The 16310-nt window shown below is 40.4% G+C and overlaps 1 protein-coding gene across 3 annotated transcripts in view; it reads left to right on the top strand.

Annotated features, from left to right (window-relative positions):
* Positions 1-16310, top strand: part of MRTFA (myocardin related transcription factor A) — a 95808-nt gene that overhangs the window by 32846 nt on the left and 46652 nt on the right. The window contains exon 4 of one of the 3 annotated variants that reach the window (XM_085570396.1): positions 14552-14711. The exons of 1 other annotated variant lie outside the window; for it this stretch is intronic. In XM_085570396.1, coding sequence (XP_085426522.1) covers positions 14552-14711 — 160 coding nt within the window. Of the gene's footprint in view, positions 1-412; positions 14712-16310 lie in introns of all 3 variants that reach the window. One more of the 3 variants, XM_085570397.1, reaches the window with a different exon arrangement.

Below are 16310 nucleotides of genomic sequence, written 5' to 3'. Positions count from 1 at the left end.
AAAGGGATACTCTGCAGACACACATCCGTTCTGTCTCCCAGTTACCTGGTGGCTCCTGGGTAGCCAGTGTTTGCCAGATTTAAGAGATGACTAATGTTTAACAAAGTGCTCAAGTTTCCATGCCTTTGTGATAGCAGAAATTTGCATTAGTGTTTATAATCAGGATTTTTTGTTTAATAATGGGATCCAAGCCCAGTCTACATTTTGACTGTAGACATTGAAGTACAAATGTTTTATGTCTAAGCATCAATGTGAATCAATCCCTAATGTTATAATGTGTATAGATCAGTGGTAGGGATTATAGGTAACTGTTGCGGTTTTGGAAATGTCTCTTACGTTATTGTTTGATGTTATGTGGAAGCTACTATAAATAAATTTTCGTATTAACCTGTTTGCTGTTTGCTTTTACCAGACTCAAATGACTCCTACAGCACAGAAAACCCCTCTAGAACAAAACAAAAAAAAGTAACCCGCAGCTTCATGTTGCCTCTGGATTCTCCTTACTGTGGAACTGCTGCACCTCAGTTCAGACTTACAGCACCCTCTGCTGTTCTGACCTTAGGGCTCTTCCAAGGAGACACTGGCATTTCTTCCAAATTGTCTTTTTAAATGGAGAAACCTCAGCTGGTTGTCTTGAGGTAGTCTGGTTTTTCATTTGTGGCTAAGGAAACGTGAGCCTTGCTTTATGGGGGTGAAACTAGAATTTTTATCTTAATACAAGAAATATTGCCCCCCTTTCCCCTTGATTTCTTTGTCAAGATAATTTTACTATCAAAATTAATATAGAAAACTGTTTTAATTACATTGGCACAGCTCCCTTTTGTGATTAACCTTAGTGTGGTTTAAGAATGCTGTCTAATTTAGCCATAGTTTAGGCAGGTAAGAAGTCATAAAGCAATGGAGCAGGCATTAATCTTCAGGGTTGCAGAGCCCCCTCTCCTGCTGCTGCAAGTAATTCTGTCATATAGTCCCCTATATAAATTTACTGAGCACTGCTTTAGAAAGTGTTAGATTTCTCACTCATGCTGGACAGCTGTCCTAGACTTTCTCTCTTTGGTTAAAATTCTTCTAGTTTTCAATATTAAATGTGTCAGTGGCTTTCAGTGCCAATGACTCCTCATAGTTAAACTGATGCAAACCTTAATGCAGGCAAAATATTCTCCCTAGAAGAAGCTTCATCTACTTAGAATATTCTTAAAGTAGGCAAGTGCTAAAATAGTATCTGCTAATGTGACCTGCCTAATGTTTTTTTGGTATCTTTTTGTAGTGATGCTTATTTTAAATCAGATCCTCTATGTAATGTTAATGATGCTTCCTAGGCATTATGCACAGCATTGGATCCCCAACAGGATATGAACCTATTTAATTATCCCATGTCAAAAGTAGGTTAAGAAATGTATTTGCAGTTCTTTGTAGTCTTCCATTTTCTTTGCCCTGATTGTTTTTCCTCGAAAATGAGTGTATCCCAAATAAAGAAGTTGCAGCTTCTAGTGAAGCACAAGCAGGCTTGATCAGTCTGTAATCATAAACCTTGAGGAGATTTTTTTTCCTTTTTTTAAAATTCTGCTGGAGATACTCTGATTTAAGCTGTCATTCCTTGTCTGTGTTTTCCAATATTTGGGATTTGAACTTTGTGTTCAGTGATGTCAACTCAAATATATGCGTTTTAAAAATATATTGAGTGGTTTTGATTTATTAAAGTTACTATGTGACACTGAGGTACCACTGATGAAAAATTGCACCTCGCAAAACATTTGGTTCAGAAAGGACTTTGAGCTTGACTTACTATAAAACATTCCCAAAGCTTAGAGCCTTCAATGTTCTCTCACTAAAAACTGAAATAAACAGAAAACTTTTCAGTCTACCTGTGCTGATTTCATGTTACCTCTAAATAAGTAGGAACAAGATCCAGATTAGTAGACTCCTTTTAGAAAAACCACTATTGTTATCTTACCTTGAAAACAGGAAGATTAATGAGATTCTGGAATACGTAGCGTATGAAAAGTGGTCTCCAAGGCACAAAAATTTCAGCCCATTTAAAAGTCAAAAGATCTTTTAAGTTTAAGCTAGAAAGTTACTGACAACTTTAAATGGATGAGAAAAGAACAACAACTTTAAACAGACTTGTGGAGTCTATTCTGTTCTCTACAGAATTTTAAGCTTGTTTGTATGCTTTTTAATTTACTATGATTTCTATATAGTGTACAATCTCCATTCTGGGATTTTAAAAAAAATTTGTTCATACCATTATTTTTCTTCTTCTCTTTTTACTGGGCTTTCGCATTATGGTGACAAAGTGGCTACATATAAGAGACTGCTCCACTCCTCCCAGTTTTCCTTGGAGAGAGGCAGTCACTGTTTGCTGTGGTTGTTGATTTAGTGCCTGGGAAGAATGAGGTTTTTTTGGGCCCCTTCCTCATCTCTCTCTTGCTAAGGGAGCCTGCGTCATTGAGAAATGCTTAACCTTCTGGCCCTGAAGCAGGACTGGAAACTTTGCTGCAAAATCTAGAAGCTAAAACTGGATCTTGCAAATGTTATTTATGTGAGCTACTCTTTCCTTTGATTTAATTGGGACAGGAGATTGCAGAGCTTGATGTAGAATTTTGAGTAGCATCTAATTTGGAGAGTTAGCAGGGGGGGAAATAATTTCTTTAGTTAAAACTGGTGAGTAACTGATTTAGGGGAAGAGAAGAGAAGAGAAGAGAAGAACTGGGAGCAGAAAACGGAAAAGTGTGGGAGGACTTAATGGAGAAAAATGTCCTAAGATCATAATTCTGGCATTGTCAAATACTTGAGTACGTCTTTCTAACTTGTATGAGGAGGCTGGCTGTGCATAGTTTTATTCCTATAACAGAAGTTGGTGGTGGAGAGCTAGGGGCCTAAATTGTGGTGGGAACCTAATTTCCAGGGGGTTGATTTAAGAGCAAATGCTGCTTCTTGTATATGTCTTATTTTCCCATAATGCCCACTTTTTTTCTTCTTCCTCCTCCCCCATCCTGGACCATGAGGGTTCTTGTAACATTTCTGCAGAATTTACAGATGTCTGGCTGCCCTGCTGCAACTACACTCCATTAACCGACAGGGAAGAAGAAATTCAGAAATCCCAAACATTTCTGCAGCATAATCATAATAAATCTGACATATCATGAAACTGTTGTGCTTGTGCTAATTAAGTCTCTAGTGTGCTTGTAGTACAAAAAGTAATCCTGATGTACCCACAGAGTGTTGATTTTATTTCACATGCTCTGGCTATCTATACACAGCACATGCCTGTATGTTTATTGTCAAGATATTCCAAACAGAAATGTGGCAGCTCTGTCTCTTGGGACCCAATATCTTTATGGTAAACTAAAATAAAGAAACTAAATTGGAACAAAAATGAAGAAGCTTGTCTCAAGGGTGAAATAACACAAAACAGTTCAAATTATTTGTCCCAATGATTTGTCGTGACCAGTGGAAGGGAGGAGAAGCGGTTGTACTTTCCTTTACTCCTGTTTTGCAGCAGCAGTAGCAGCTCAGTGCATCTGCTGCTTAGCTCCAGCTAGCTTGGACAATTGGACTTCCTTATGAGGAGTCTAATTCGCTTTTGAAAACAAAGCCATTTAAACCCCCTCACTTTTCTGATGGATCAGTGACTCTAATTAACTCACTGAACTTTCTTATGAAACCTGGAGCCCTCAAAAAGAAGGAATTATGAGAGCATAATGCTAGATTATTTCATCTGGTTTAGGTAATATCACTTAAACTCTGTACTGAACAGGGAAGCTGAGGAAGCAGATAAACAGTTGCAACTCTTTAAGTCATAAGTAGGGTGAGAAAACTACTGAACTCTAGGTCATGGAACCTGTAAATGGTGGCAGTGGCTGCATAGTAAGTCCAAGAGACAGAAAAGATTGCCAGTAAAGAATAATATACAGTGCATGCTAGACTTAAAACCTTAAGAATTAAATTAGAAGTGAGTGATTCTTAGAAGAATATTAAAAACATGAGCATTTCCCCAGTATGAGGTTTGTCATGTCAGAATTTGCTTTGATTTTACTCTGAGGTTGCTACATATCTATGAATGGACAAACAAGTCCTTGGAAGAAGGGTTGTGAGAACCCCAGGCTTGGTCAGGGGTCTTGTGTGATGGTAAAGTTTCTCCTCCAACCCGTGCTTCCAAAGAAAAACTCCGCAGGCTCTTGCTGTTCGGTCTCAAGGCAGTTTATTGCAAACTATCTAAAAGATTGTCTTCTCGGGCTGCGGCTGCTTGGTCAGCGGCCCAGGCAGAGGCACACACACACCCTGACATCCTCTCTGTCTGCTGTCTTCTTCTTCTCTCCCCCCGCCCAGAGCTGCTGCTATCTTTTATATGATATATTATGTATTATATGTTTACAGTTTTTCCCCCAATACCTACTACCTATATTACCAAGTGCTTTTCTACTCTAAACCAATCCATAAGTGCCAGCATCACCAAGAACATGGAGGCAAGGAAGAAGAAGGAGGAAGAACAGGGTCAGCCCACTCTCCTCCATCTTAGAACTTCTGACCCCATGTACAAAGTAAAAACCCTCCTGTACAATACTAAAAAATTTTTCCCTCTGTTCTGTAACTACTTTTACTATACTATCTAACCATTTGTGACTGCTCGTTCCACCTTCAAAGTTGGTAACTCATTCCATGGCTCAAACTCAAAATCACAGCTGTTTCCAGCTGCCTGCTGGGATCTAAAATACCTCTGACCAAGGCCTGGAACCTCTAAAAATGTCCGAGAGACATTTTGAGTTCCAACAAAGGGTGGTTACACGTCTCTCACAGAATGGTTGAATTTGGAATGTTGTCTTCCCCAGCCCCTCTGCTCAAGCAGGTCTCCCTAGAGCGAGTTGCCCAGGACTGTGTTCAGATGACTTTTGAGTGTCTCCATAGATGGAGACTTCACAACCTCTCTGGGCAACCTGTGTCAGTGCTCAGTTGCACTCACAATAAAAAAATTCCTTCCTGATGTTTGTAGGGAACCTCCTGTTTGTGCCCATTGACTGATCCTGTCACTGGACACCATTTGAGAGGAGTCTGGCTCTGTGTTCTTTATACCATTCCTTCAGGTTTTTAGATGGATAAGATTTCTAGTCTGGCCACGGCTCTCCTGTACTGGGGACCTCAGAGCTTGAGCCAGCACTCCAGGGGAGGCCTCATCAGGGCTGAGCAGAACAGGATCATCTCCTGTAATCTGCTGGGAACATTCCTCCTAGTGCAGCCAAGGATACCTTCCTTAGCCTTCTTTGTCCATGAGCACATGGCTGTCTCATGTTCAACGTGGTGTCCAGTGGGATCCCCAGGCCCTTTCCTGCCAATCTGCTTTGCAGCCACTTAGCCCCCAGCATGTGCTGCTGCACCCTCCTGGCCCAGCCAGTCACTTTTCAGTCCACCTCAGTCTCCTCATCTGGCCCAGACTCCATTAGCTTCTCTGGGAGGATCTCACAGGAGGCAGTGTGAAAGCCCCACTGAGTCAGTAGAGACAGGCAGACAGTACCCACGGCTCTCCTCTCTTACACTGGGTCTGTCTCTGCACACTATAGCTGAAACCTAAAGACAGATTTGCTGTCGTGCCCAGGGAAAAATATTTTCTGATAGAAGAGAATTGTGAGATCATAGTCAGTTCTGGCCTTACTGTAGCATAGTTACTAAAAGTGAGCATATGGCAATATGGTTCTGTTAAAATTGGTTTTGTTCTAAAGAGTTTGTTCACAAGTGATTTCTGTTAAGCTGGCTGTTAGATGTACTGGCAGTGAGCAGCCAAGTTCTGCCAGATCATAACAACTAGCAGCCATATAAAAATCATATATTTTTCCTTTGCATGTCTGTCTCTTCAATGAGATCCTCCACTTGTTTGCTTTTATGCAGTCCCACCTTAATGGTCCCTCTCTTGTGTCTGGATTTACAAAATAGATTCGGCAGCCAAGGAAGGGAGGATACATGGATTTCTAATCCCAGTTCTGACACACAGACTCTGTGTTATATTTAAATCTCTCTACTTATTTTAACCTAGTTTATCCAGCCAAAAATTTTTTTTAATAGATTTGAATTGATCAGAATCCATAAATGTGAGGTTCTGACTGATAAATTCTTGTAACTTTTACCAAAGCAAGAAAGAAATATCTTAAAGGGATATGAGGCAGCTAATGGAAAATTTGTGACTAAAGAGACTTCTTTGCATATTGTTTCAGGTGAACTTACAGATTTAGGAGGAGGCGAGCAGAACAGAAAGCTGATGTCTGAATCAAAACATCATGTTCCAAGCACACTTTTCTTTACAGTTATAAACACTTAGGCTATGTGCCTTCCAATGCTTTTAGGCCAGTTGGTGATTAAAACTCCTAAGATTTGGCAGGTTTTGCTGGGGAGAGAATATACCCTAACAGCTACTCGCCTTTTTTCTTTGCTTTCATGACTGACATTATCAGAAATCTTGAACATGAGATAAAATCTGTGTTAAAAGTAATCATGCTCCTTGGAAAGGAGGCCTGTATATTTTCCCTCCTCCCTTTAGATAAAGGAAAGTAAAACTGTGGTTTGGTTGATGCAGAAAAGGATTCACTTAAAAATGTAGTCTATGGAGAAGGAATGGTAGTACTATCAAAACTGCATCTTCTTAAAGTGATAGGCAGGTGAGTCCCATGAAAGCATTAAAGGACTTCTTCCACCATAGCATGACAAGAATATTTTAATATTTAATCAAAAGCTGAGTAATTTAGCAGCATCAGGTAAAAACCTATCCCAAATCTAGTCTAAAATTCTCTCCTTCTTGAGATTCATTATTTATGTTTCACTTAAGGTCTGAAAGGTCTGCATGTGTGGAGGGGGGATGAATCCATTCAAAACTCTGGAAGTTCTTTCCAGGATCAGTGTGTCCATATCATGAGTTTAACTATATCATGGCTGTGTGCCTTGACATTGTCTCATTTTATGCTATAGCTATAGATTAAAACTCAAACACATTATACATTTTTATATTGTAAACAAATTCAGTTGTTGATGCCACCGTGAGAGCTCAAGATTGGCATTGATATATCCAGGGAATTGCTGAATTTCAACACTAAAGGAGGAGTTTGAGCATTTGATGTTGGAGGTGATTTATAGGTTTTTGGCAATGCAAGAGCTATACATTATAGATTATACTGTACATTATAAAGAGAAACTTATTTCCTATCTCAATCCTGACAATAGCAATTTTCTACTGTGAGGTGAGATGAGCATCCATGACAAGGGAAAAGGAGGCCACTGCTTTTACTGGCAGCTGACCACTGAATTGATAGAGGTGTCATAAAACTTGGTCTCCTACTTCACCTCAACCAAGCCTCTACTACTACTTGATTGTGACAAAGGACTTAAACAACTTTTAGAGAAAAAGTTAACAGTTGAAAAAACCCCACATCTAAAATGATTAGGGTTGGCTACTAACTTATTAAATGAATGGGATGGTTTATGGTCTTTTTAGAATTATGTCTCCATTAGTGCAGTTTTTTCAAGTTGTAAAGAAAACTTCTGCAACCATAAGGAAAAGATAACCTTTAATAACAATCTAGATTCTGAGATTGCAATTCTGTATCAGATTAACCAAGAATATTGGTCACATTAAGCCTCAAAGTGTTGTTGATGCCCATGTAACCAATGTGTTTGGAGAAGGAAGTAGCTTTCTGGGCAAAAGTCAGTCCTGTAATGAAGGTTTACCTAGTGGAAATTCTGCTAGTATAAGCTGAGAAGTAAATGAAGGGTTTGCTAATCCTTCCACAAGCAGTGTGTGAACACAGAGTACAGCCTGGCTGTTTCCTCTCTTGTGTAGGTACTTTAAAAATAGACTGCATTTTCCAAGTGTTTGCAGGTAACCCTTTTGTGCAGTAAGTAGGATGGTTTCATAGAGAAGAAACCTTTTTTTGCTGGACGTTTAAAGGATGTGGGAGAGAGAAGTGCAGGATAGCTTTTGCTCAACAACCACAGGAATTAGTGACATAACTTCTCAAACTCTTAGACATGCTTTAACATGAGGGGAAGGGTATCTTCCTCCTGTCCTTTCCCAGTTACTCCCTCCTAAAACCAATTTGCTGTTTTAAGACAAATTCAGATGGCTTCCTTTTCCACTCTATCCTGCTCACTAACCCACTTGGTCTGGCAGCCAGAACTTCCTCTGTTTTTCTGCTCTTGAGAGCAAAACCAAATGTTTTGGACTTTGCTGTTTTCACTTGTTCATAGTGGTTTAAATTGAAGCCTGGAATATCTGTAAGAGGAAATGTTTTGAAATGTTTTGAAAAGTCTTGTGCTCAGTGTTCTCCACTGGTCACAGTGTATACTCACATGTCAGTGCTGTTCACTTAAGAGTTGGACTCGATGCTCCTTGTGGGTCCCTTCCAACTGAGTATTCTCTGTCATTCTGTGTGTGTGATTTTTGCAACCTCTGAGTGTTCCTGTTTGTGGGCAGTGGTGGGGGTAGGCAAATGCACATCTGTGCCTGTGTGAGCACATCTGCCTACCCCTGGAGAAGCTGAAGTTACTTGGCGAGCATGTGGGTGAATGACCAGATTAACTGTAGACAGGAAGGCTGCTATAAGAACAACATTTAACTTGCACCTTGAGTGGCTGTCTCTGGCTTGAAACATCTGATTCTTTTATAACAAGTAAACTATTGCTCTTAGGTAAGAGCAAGGAACTGTTACTTCCTTTGGTCTGAGTAATTATTTTAGAGGAAGATGGGTAATAGCTGAACTAAAGGAATATGTGGAATTCTGTTGTGATTCCAGCTGGAGCAGCTCTCAGTTAAGGCCCTTCACTAGAGATACGCACCCCAGTTTGAGAAATGGTTCTTGATGTGTGAGCTCTCACTGTGAAACTCGTTGGCTTAGCCAAGGTAATTTGAGCTAATCTTTCTAACTTTGCACTGGAACAGAGTGAGAGCATTCATACAACCAGTTCTGGGGGTTCACAACGGGGTGGTAACTTGAAGAAGGGCTAGTAACTTTGAACTAAAGAGGTATGCAACAGTGTTTGCATCTAACCAGAATTTATCAACCAAAATGGTAAAAATAACAAATAAGTTGTGCTTGGATATGTGTTTTTAATTTACTTGCTTGTTTTTGTTGGGCTTATATGCACAGTGGGCTGTAGTTGTTTGGGAATTGGTTGTAAAACTTCTTTCTCTTAATCCCTCTGCTTTTGTTCTACCCTCTACTGAGAAGTTTTCTGTTATGGACAGAGTCCTTCCACTGCTTTGGTCAGAGAAACCCACCATTTCTTCTTCTCTGGGCTCAAAATCTCTCCTTGGGCAACACCTTTTTGTAGTCAAGGAGTGTATATTCAGCTTTTTAGAGCACAGAACTGACAGAACTGCTGTCAGTGGTTTTCTGAAGAAAATCCAACTAAATTAACCAGCTTGTCTTTAAAAGTCTCACCATTTTCTTTGGCCTCGTAGGTGACACCTTCTTAGATGTTACCCTCACATGTAGTAGTATCAGGAGCATGTCCTGCATAATGCTTTTGTTTGCACATGATCTTAAGTATTATAGACCTCTGGACCATTTCTTTATGACACCCATCTTGCTCAGTGCAGTGGGTCCTGGAGGGAGGAAGGAAGGAGGAGAGCCAGGGTCCATAAGTGAACCAACATATTTGCTTCCCTTCCTCTCTCTTTTCCCTCTTTTCAGCCCTTGTAGCAATATTTGTGGAGTCTCTTTGCAGTACTAACATCAGGAGGGAAGAGGTGGGAAAATAAAAAAAATTGGCTTTATTGTGGGGCACTTTGCTCCTCAGGTCTGCAGAGCCTGGGAGAGAGGCAGGGCTGAGTTACTCATTGGTAGCAAAGGGGGATGGGATTGCTGCTGCCTTTCCACACCTCACTTACCATGTTGACTTGCCTTGCTGGTTGGAAACTGCTTATCTATGGAGTTAATCAAATGCAGATCAGAGTTGCATTCCTTGGGCTCAACTGATTCTTCTTGGTCCTGTGTTTTGCAGATAGGGATCGAGGATTTCATGTGCTTTGTGTTTTCAGGGAAAGGCAAACTGACATCTTGGCTGAATCCCAAGGAATGGAGTGGGTGGCAGAGTTTATATATGGGCTGGGGGTTGATTTGGCTCTAGCTGCTGTGCAAAGTTCACTTTGACAGCTGAAAGATGCAGAGAGAAGCACTTTCAGAATTAGAGACAGTGAGGTAATGAGAAAGTGACATAGGAAAGGAAGTGGAGGGGGGGAGGTGGGGGGAAGGGAGGGCTCAAAACTCGCCTTGACATCATCTGATAGGTTTTCCACCCTGTGCAGCAGCTATTTTTATGCTTTCAACTCGCAGTAATTACAGCTCAATGACAGCCAACTTGCCAAAAGCAGGGGTGGTGGTATATCCCAGAGTGGGTTGGAGGACTGAAGAGCTGCTCAAAAGCTACAACAAAAGTCCAGGTTCCCAGGCATGATTCTGGCTGCTGTGACCTATTTTCACATCTGCATGGTGGTTTAGCTCTGGCTACCTGTCATGTCTAGGAGTTTTCTGAATGCTGAATGGCAGCACTGGCTGTCACTAGCTGGTTGAAAATATAAGAGGAGGTAAATATCAGGCTCTTCCTGAGAACTGGAGAAGCAAAAATGTACAGTGCTCCCAGCCTCGCTTTTCTTCCTCTTCCTAAAGGCCATTGTTGGTGGGGGGCATTGTTGGTGGATCCTGGGAATATCCACAGCGAACTCACATTACGTAGATGTGATCTCTAGCTGAGAAGTAAGCAACACAAGTGTCACTGTGCAGTCTGTATTTATTTTGAAATATAAAATGAATTGAGTTGTGAGACATTAAGGCTTCACAGTGATGTAGTGTAGCATTCTATTATTTTCCCAGCTTTTGTGTAATTGCTAGACATCTCAGACAGATCTTCAAATGTAGTGGTCTCGTACTTCTTTCTTAGGATTTATCTGGCTTAGACCTTGCCTGAGATCTCTCTCATGTTGTCTGAGTAAGTTTTTAGCAGTACATTGTTTATATTTAATCACTAAATTATGTGCATGCAGATCATTGGAGGCGTTGTGTCCTGTGAGAACATTGTTACTGGGGGAAAGAGGAGAACCTGCATTGAACTGCAGAGATGAACGGAGGTGAAAGGAGGAAGGTGGTGGTGGAGATTATGAACATATTTTCTATCTGCTTGATAATTTGAATTTAAAAATGCTTTTTTTTTTTTGGGGGGGGGGGTGCGTAGAAACTAATGGTGGAGTTTTGTGTTACAGGTGAGTTCATCCAAGGTCTGCCCTCTATTAAAATTGGTGTGGCCTCTCTCTCCGTTCCCTTGGCTTTTAAAGATAGAAAGAGACAAGAAATTAATTCATTAAAATTTGTGTGTATTTGAGGTACCACTACCTACTCACTACTTTGAGTGGTACCTCAAATGCAAGTGCTGCATTCCATGCCCTCCAGGCCTTAGAAGGAGTAGCAGTAGCTGTGTAAGCCTGTGTGCTCCTGATGCAGCATCTTGGGGAAGAATACATCCCCACATTCTGCATCTTATTTCACACTTGAAAGTTAGAGGATGTGCAGCTCTATTCATGTCTCATGCATAGATTATGAAAACTGGGCCTGATGTTTTTCAGATGAGAAATCTATGGCAAATACTTAGGTGCCCTTAGTAAAGGTGATTGTTTTGCCAATAGTACTTCTGCCAATTCTAGGGTAAAAGTTGTGCAAGACACTGAATGTTGAGTGTGCATTAGTGGGGTTGCTCCTACTTTTCTGGAGTAGTTAAGCAACTGAAACTTGTTGAAATCCTACCTCAGCTGTGAAATGGGTTTTCCAATCTACCTTGTTAATTTCCAGAGCAACTGTCAAAGTTACTTCTTACAGTGCATTGCTATTTCTGTCCATGTGATTGCTGATCAGACTTTTGGATCTCTTACCAGTACATCAGGATCCAGTAAAGCAAATTAAACTTTTAAAACCTTTTTTTATGTTTATAAACCAGTAAAAATGGTATCAATGTCTCATATAACACAGGTTGCTCTTGGCTTTACTTATCTCTTAGATTCCACGTTTTGCAAGGAGAAAACCCAGAAGTGCTTGCTTGTGTGTTGAAGGTATCCTCTAAACTAAGCCCTTTGGAGTTTATCTTCTTACAGCATGGGGAACATTATCCATGTTCTCTTTGGAGTGCTGTGGCCCAGATAATTCGGATAATTACTTCTTCTTTTAGAACACTAAATAATGGTGTGGGAGAAATTTGATACTGTGAGACAAAATTTTAGAATATCTTCCTCAGCAAATAAAAGATTTACCTAGCTACCATTGAGCCAGTCAAGTGTTCTTCTATCCAAGATGCTTTCTGCATAGGAAAAAGAAAGGTGTGTCTGTGTACATGTCTGCAGCTCTGCAGTAATACATTGAAAGGATCAGATCTTCATCAGTTCTTAAAGTTCTCTTCATCAGAACTTGGACAATGTCTTAGTGCTGTTTTGGCAATACCTGGGTATTGGCAGGTTTGCTGGATGAACAGCCAGCTCATGTTTCTCAGGTTTTGTATGCTGTAGTGACCTGCTAACTCAGAGGCCCTGGTTGGCAAAATTATAGTAGGTCCTCACCTCTGTAGCTGAATCTTGTAATTTTTACCATCTAAATGGTATAGTCTTGCCAGGAAAAGCAGAACTGGGTCTGGCACTGAGTAATTGTTCTTTAGTTATTGCAATTATTGGACCTCCCTGCTCAGAGTATCAGGCCTGACTCAATGTGTTTTGTGTTGCTGCTGAAAGGGGAGATCTGGACAATGTATTTCTTTATCTTCTCCTTCATCCAGTCTTTAGAACTCTTGTGGTGTGCTGAGTCTCTTTCCCAAGGCAGGTCTCCACAGTGCTGTGGCTGCTAATGCTCACACAAAAACAGACTCTTCTATTTATGCAGTAATTTGACCTTGCTGGCTGAAGTTCACTGGGAGACTGAACCTTCACCTGACTTTTACAAATCCTAAAATTAAGATGACAATTTTTGTTGAGTATATGGTGGTAATTCAGGAGTATTGCAATTACAGAGCTTTATATTATCACCAAAGGTAATTTTTTTACTCACAGGAAGACTGGGGTTTGGATTCTTTCCTGGATGAAGGTTGAACATTTCAAAGTAAGAAAAGCACTGTTAAAAGTACTCAGAAATGTCACTGATGCCATCTAGCATTTGGTTGAACACTACTTTTCTAGATACTAGTTTCATTATTAGAGAAGTTTTTTTCCCTGACTGTAATTCCAGCCTTGCTTTAGAAAATGGCTTGAATGCCTCTAAAACTATTTGGAAATTAGAAAATTTTATCTTGATGGGAACAGAATATGAATTGGAAACTGTTCCTGTAGTGTTTAGAGTATTCATCTTTTAATTTTGCAATGTCCATGTGGTTATATATTTATATATATTTTTTTTTCTGGAAAGATAACAAGAATATTTTTTTTAGGTATGTGATCGTTGGATATCTCTTCTTTTTTTTTTTTTTTAAACTCCAGACTTCATAGTACTTCTTATGATTCATGCTTAGCAAAATTAAAAACCAACAAAGCTACCAGCTGTATTGGTGAGAGTACCTCCTGGTTGTTGTTCAGATGGAACATGTTTTCCCCTGGTGACTTCCAATTCCAGTACCATGCTGGGCAGTGTGTATAATCAAAATTTGTCAGCCATGTGGCATCTGTTTATGATACACATGAAATAAGCTCAAGTTGAGGTGGATGCCCCCATACAAAAACAGATTCTGAAGTTCTAGTGCCTGCAGTAGAGGTTTACTGACCTGGGGCTGCAGATTATCTTAAGGTAGGAGTTTCTGCTAGGTTGGGAGAATGGATTTAAGGGAAGAAGGGGTGAGAATATGTGCTTGCACAGAAGTAGCCTGCTCTTACCTGTGTGTGGTCTCAGGGCAAATGCATATGAAGACTCTATTTCTCGGATTATCAGTTTAGCTTTCTCCACAGCTAATACTCTTGTTTCTAAGGGTTTAAGGTAGAAGGGAGAAAAAGCGTTTAGTTTCTGCCCTCAGAGCAGGGATATTCTCCTAGCTGTGTGCACAGCATGCTTACAGTCGGGAGATGCAGGGGGAGAGAGGGTTCTGCTCAATCACATGATATTGCCTGTCTGGCAGGTGTCTGCAGTGTGAGTAGAGGAACCAACTGTTCACTATTTTGGGTGAATGAGGTTGGTTGTTACTGCAAGTGGCCCCACAAAGAAGTCCACGCATCTGTTGATAAGCAGTGCTCTGCGTATTGCTGCCCAAATGCTTATAGCTGCTTGCTGAAACAGTGAAGTTTCTGTTTGAGCTTTGAGATCATAGGAAGAAAAATTTTGCCAAGAGCCTTGTTGGTTTTAATCTTTAGATGTTGGCTGTCAGGGTTTGTCTGTGCCTACAGAACCTCTCTGTTCTGATGCAAGCACAGCCTTGGAATCTAGCAGTAAATTGATTTTTTTTCTGCTCTACCGCTTGGTGCAGTGACCGAAACCTGGTAGAGAGGGATTGTAGTTGGGTCTCTTGTGAGGATCAAGCACCCCTTCCACTTGCCTGGACGCCTCCTGTGTTACAGAATCCGCCTTCAGGTCCAGGGATTTCCTCTAATATGTTGGATAAAGCCAAGACACTGCAGCCTGCCTATGTCGGGATTGTGCCGCTCGCAGAGACTGTGTCAAAGCAAGGGAAGAGCTGTTCAAGCACATATCAAGATCCATACCACAGCTTACGAGAAGGTCAGCAGGCTCTGCTCTCTTTGTTGTAGGCACTGTATAATTCATTTGTGGGGGTTTTATTTTGTTTGGTTTTTTTTCTGTGTTGTTGTGGTTTTTTTTCCCTCTTGCATATTGAATCTGCCTGTTTTTGCTTTCTGGGCAATAGTCCAGATTTTGGGTTTCCCACTGACTCCTGTGACCTCTTGTCCCTGAGGGCATTCAAGCACATCATTCGACAAGCCTGGAGCTCTGTATGAAGTGACTTGCAGTGCTGGGATCTTGAGACAATTACATTTAGAAATTTTGGGTTCAAACTTCCCTTACATCTGTAGGCCTGTTGTGAGCAACATTTTAAGGCTATTTCATTAAAGGTGTAAAGGATTGTTCTAGGGTGGCAACTGTGCCTTGAAGAAGATAAGAGTACCATGTTTTAAGTGTCTCTATGTTCTTCTTTTAAGACTGTTCAAGGAGTGTTGTGGATGTATCTAAATGTGATCTTGTCTTAGTTGATGGTATTCTGCAAATATGTGTGATTTTTTAACAAGGATTTAACAGTTCTGAAAAATTATGTAGACACAGAGAGGTCAGATTCCAGGGAGTCTAAAAGGAAAGAAGAGGATCTGGAGGGACTGAAAAAGATTGAGAAGATGAAAACAGGCAGTGATCCATTCATAGTGCACAGCATTATAAATATCAGCAAACAGGAACTGGGAAAAGATTACAGGGAAGAATGGCAGAACATCACAAAAAGCCAATGGCAAGCAGCAAGGTTTATGTTTTATCAGAAATACTGGATTTGTCAGCTACAAGTGAAATTTCAGTAGGAACTTGAAGAAGGAAACAATGATCTGGAGTACAGTGCCTCAGAATAAGGTGATGACTGATTTTAAGAGCGAGTAATGTCATCTGAAAGGAGGGGAAAATAACTTTCTGACATTTTGCACAGCAAAGCAAGATAAAGGAGGGGTAGGTGTTGAGGACAATAATCTAAATAGAATAAGACCATGTTTGTTGCATAAATATGGCCAGTGTGTGGAAGAAAATGTTAGCAGTTGCATTTAGAGTATTTTTCTCTGGTACGTAGTCTAGGCCTGCTGGGGCTGCCAGACAAAAGTGTTAGGTTTCTGCCCCCAATTGTCACTCCCCCTACCAAGCGTATTTAACATCTATCAAGAGCTACCTTATCGTTATTTTTTAAAAAATATTACTATTTTTGTTGCATGTTTTCATTGGAATATTCTTTGTTGAAATTATATGGAGAAGGAAAAGAAAACTGAACTCCTAGTCCTCAAATTCAAGTTCAGGAGTTATAAATCCATTAGTACAGGCAGTGTTCCCAGATTTCTTTATCTGCTTTGGAGACATAGAGCTGCAGCACATCAATCTTCAGAGGAAAAAAACAACCCAAAATTAAAAAAAAGCCAGAACTTGTGTCTGTCCTGTATTTGCAAGCATTGGTTTTCACAGAAGGTGAGCACTTTGCATTTGGATGTACCAGGATACATCTTTCATCCAATCACTAAATATGACAAGCTGTACAGTGGGTTAACATGTACAACAAGGAAAAAGCAATTCTGTCTTACTTTAATCAATATAAAAAGGTTTGTTGCTGTCCCAAGT

This window comes from Lonchura striata, chromosome 1A (assembly GCF_050655825.1).
Source record: "Lonchura striata isolate lonStrDom1 chromosome 1A, ASM5065582v1, whole genome shotgun sequence".
In the NCBI taxonomy this organism is placed as follows: Eukaryota; Metazoa; Chordata; class Aves; order Passeriformes; family Estrildidae; genus Lonchura; species Lonchura striata.
Note: the sequence above shows the minus strand (reverse complement) of the source record. Positions and strands in the feature narration are given on the sequence as shown.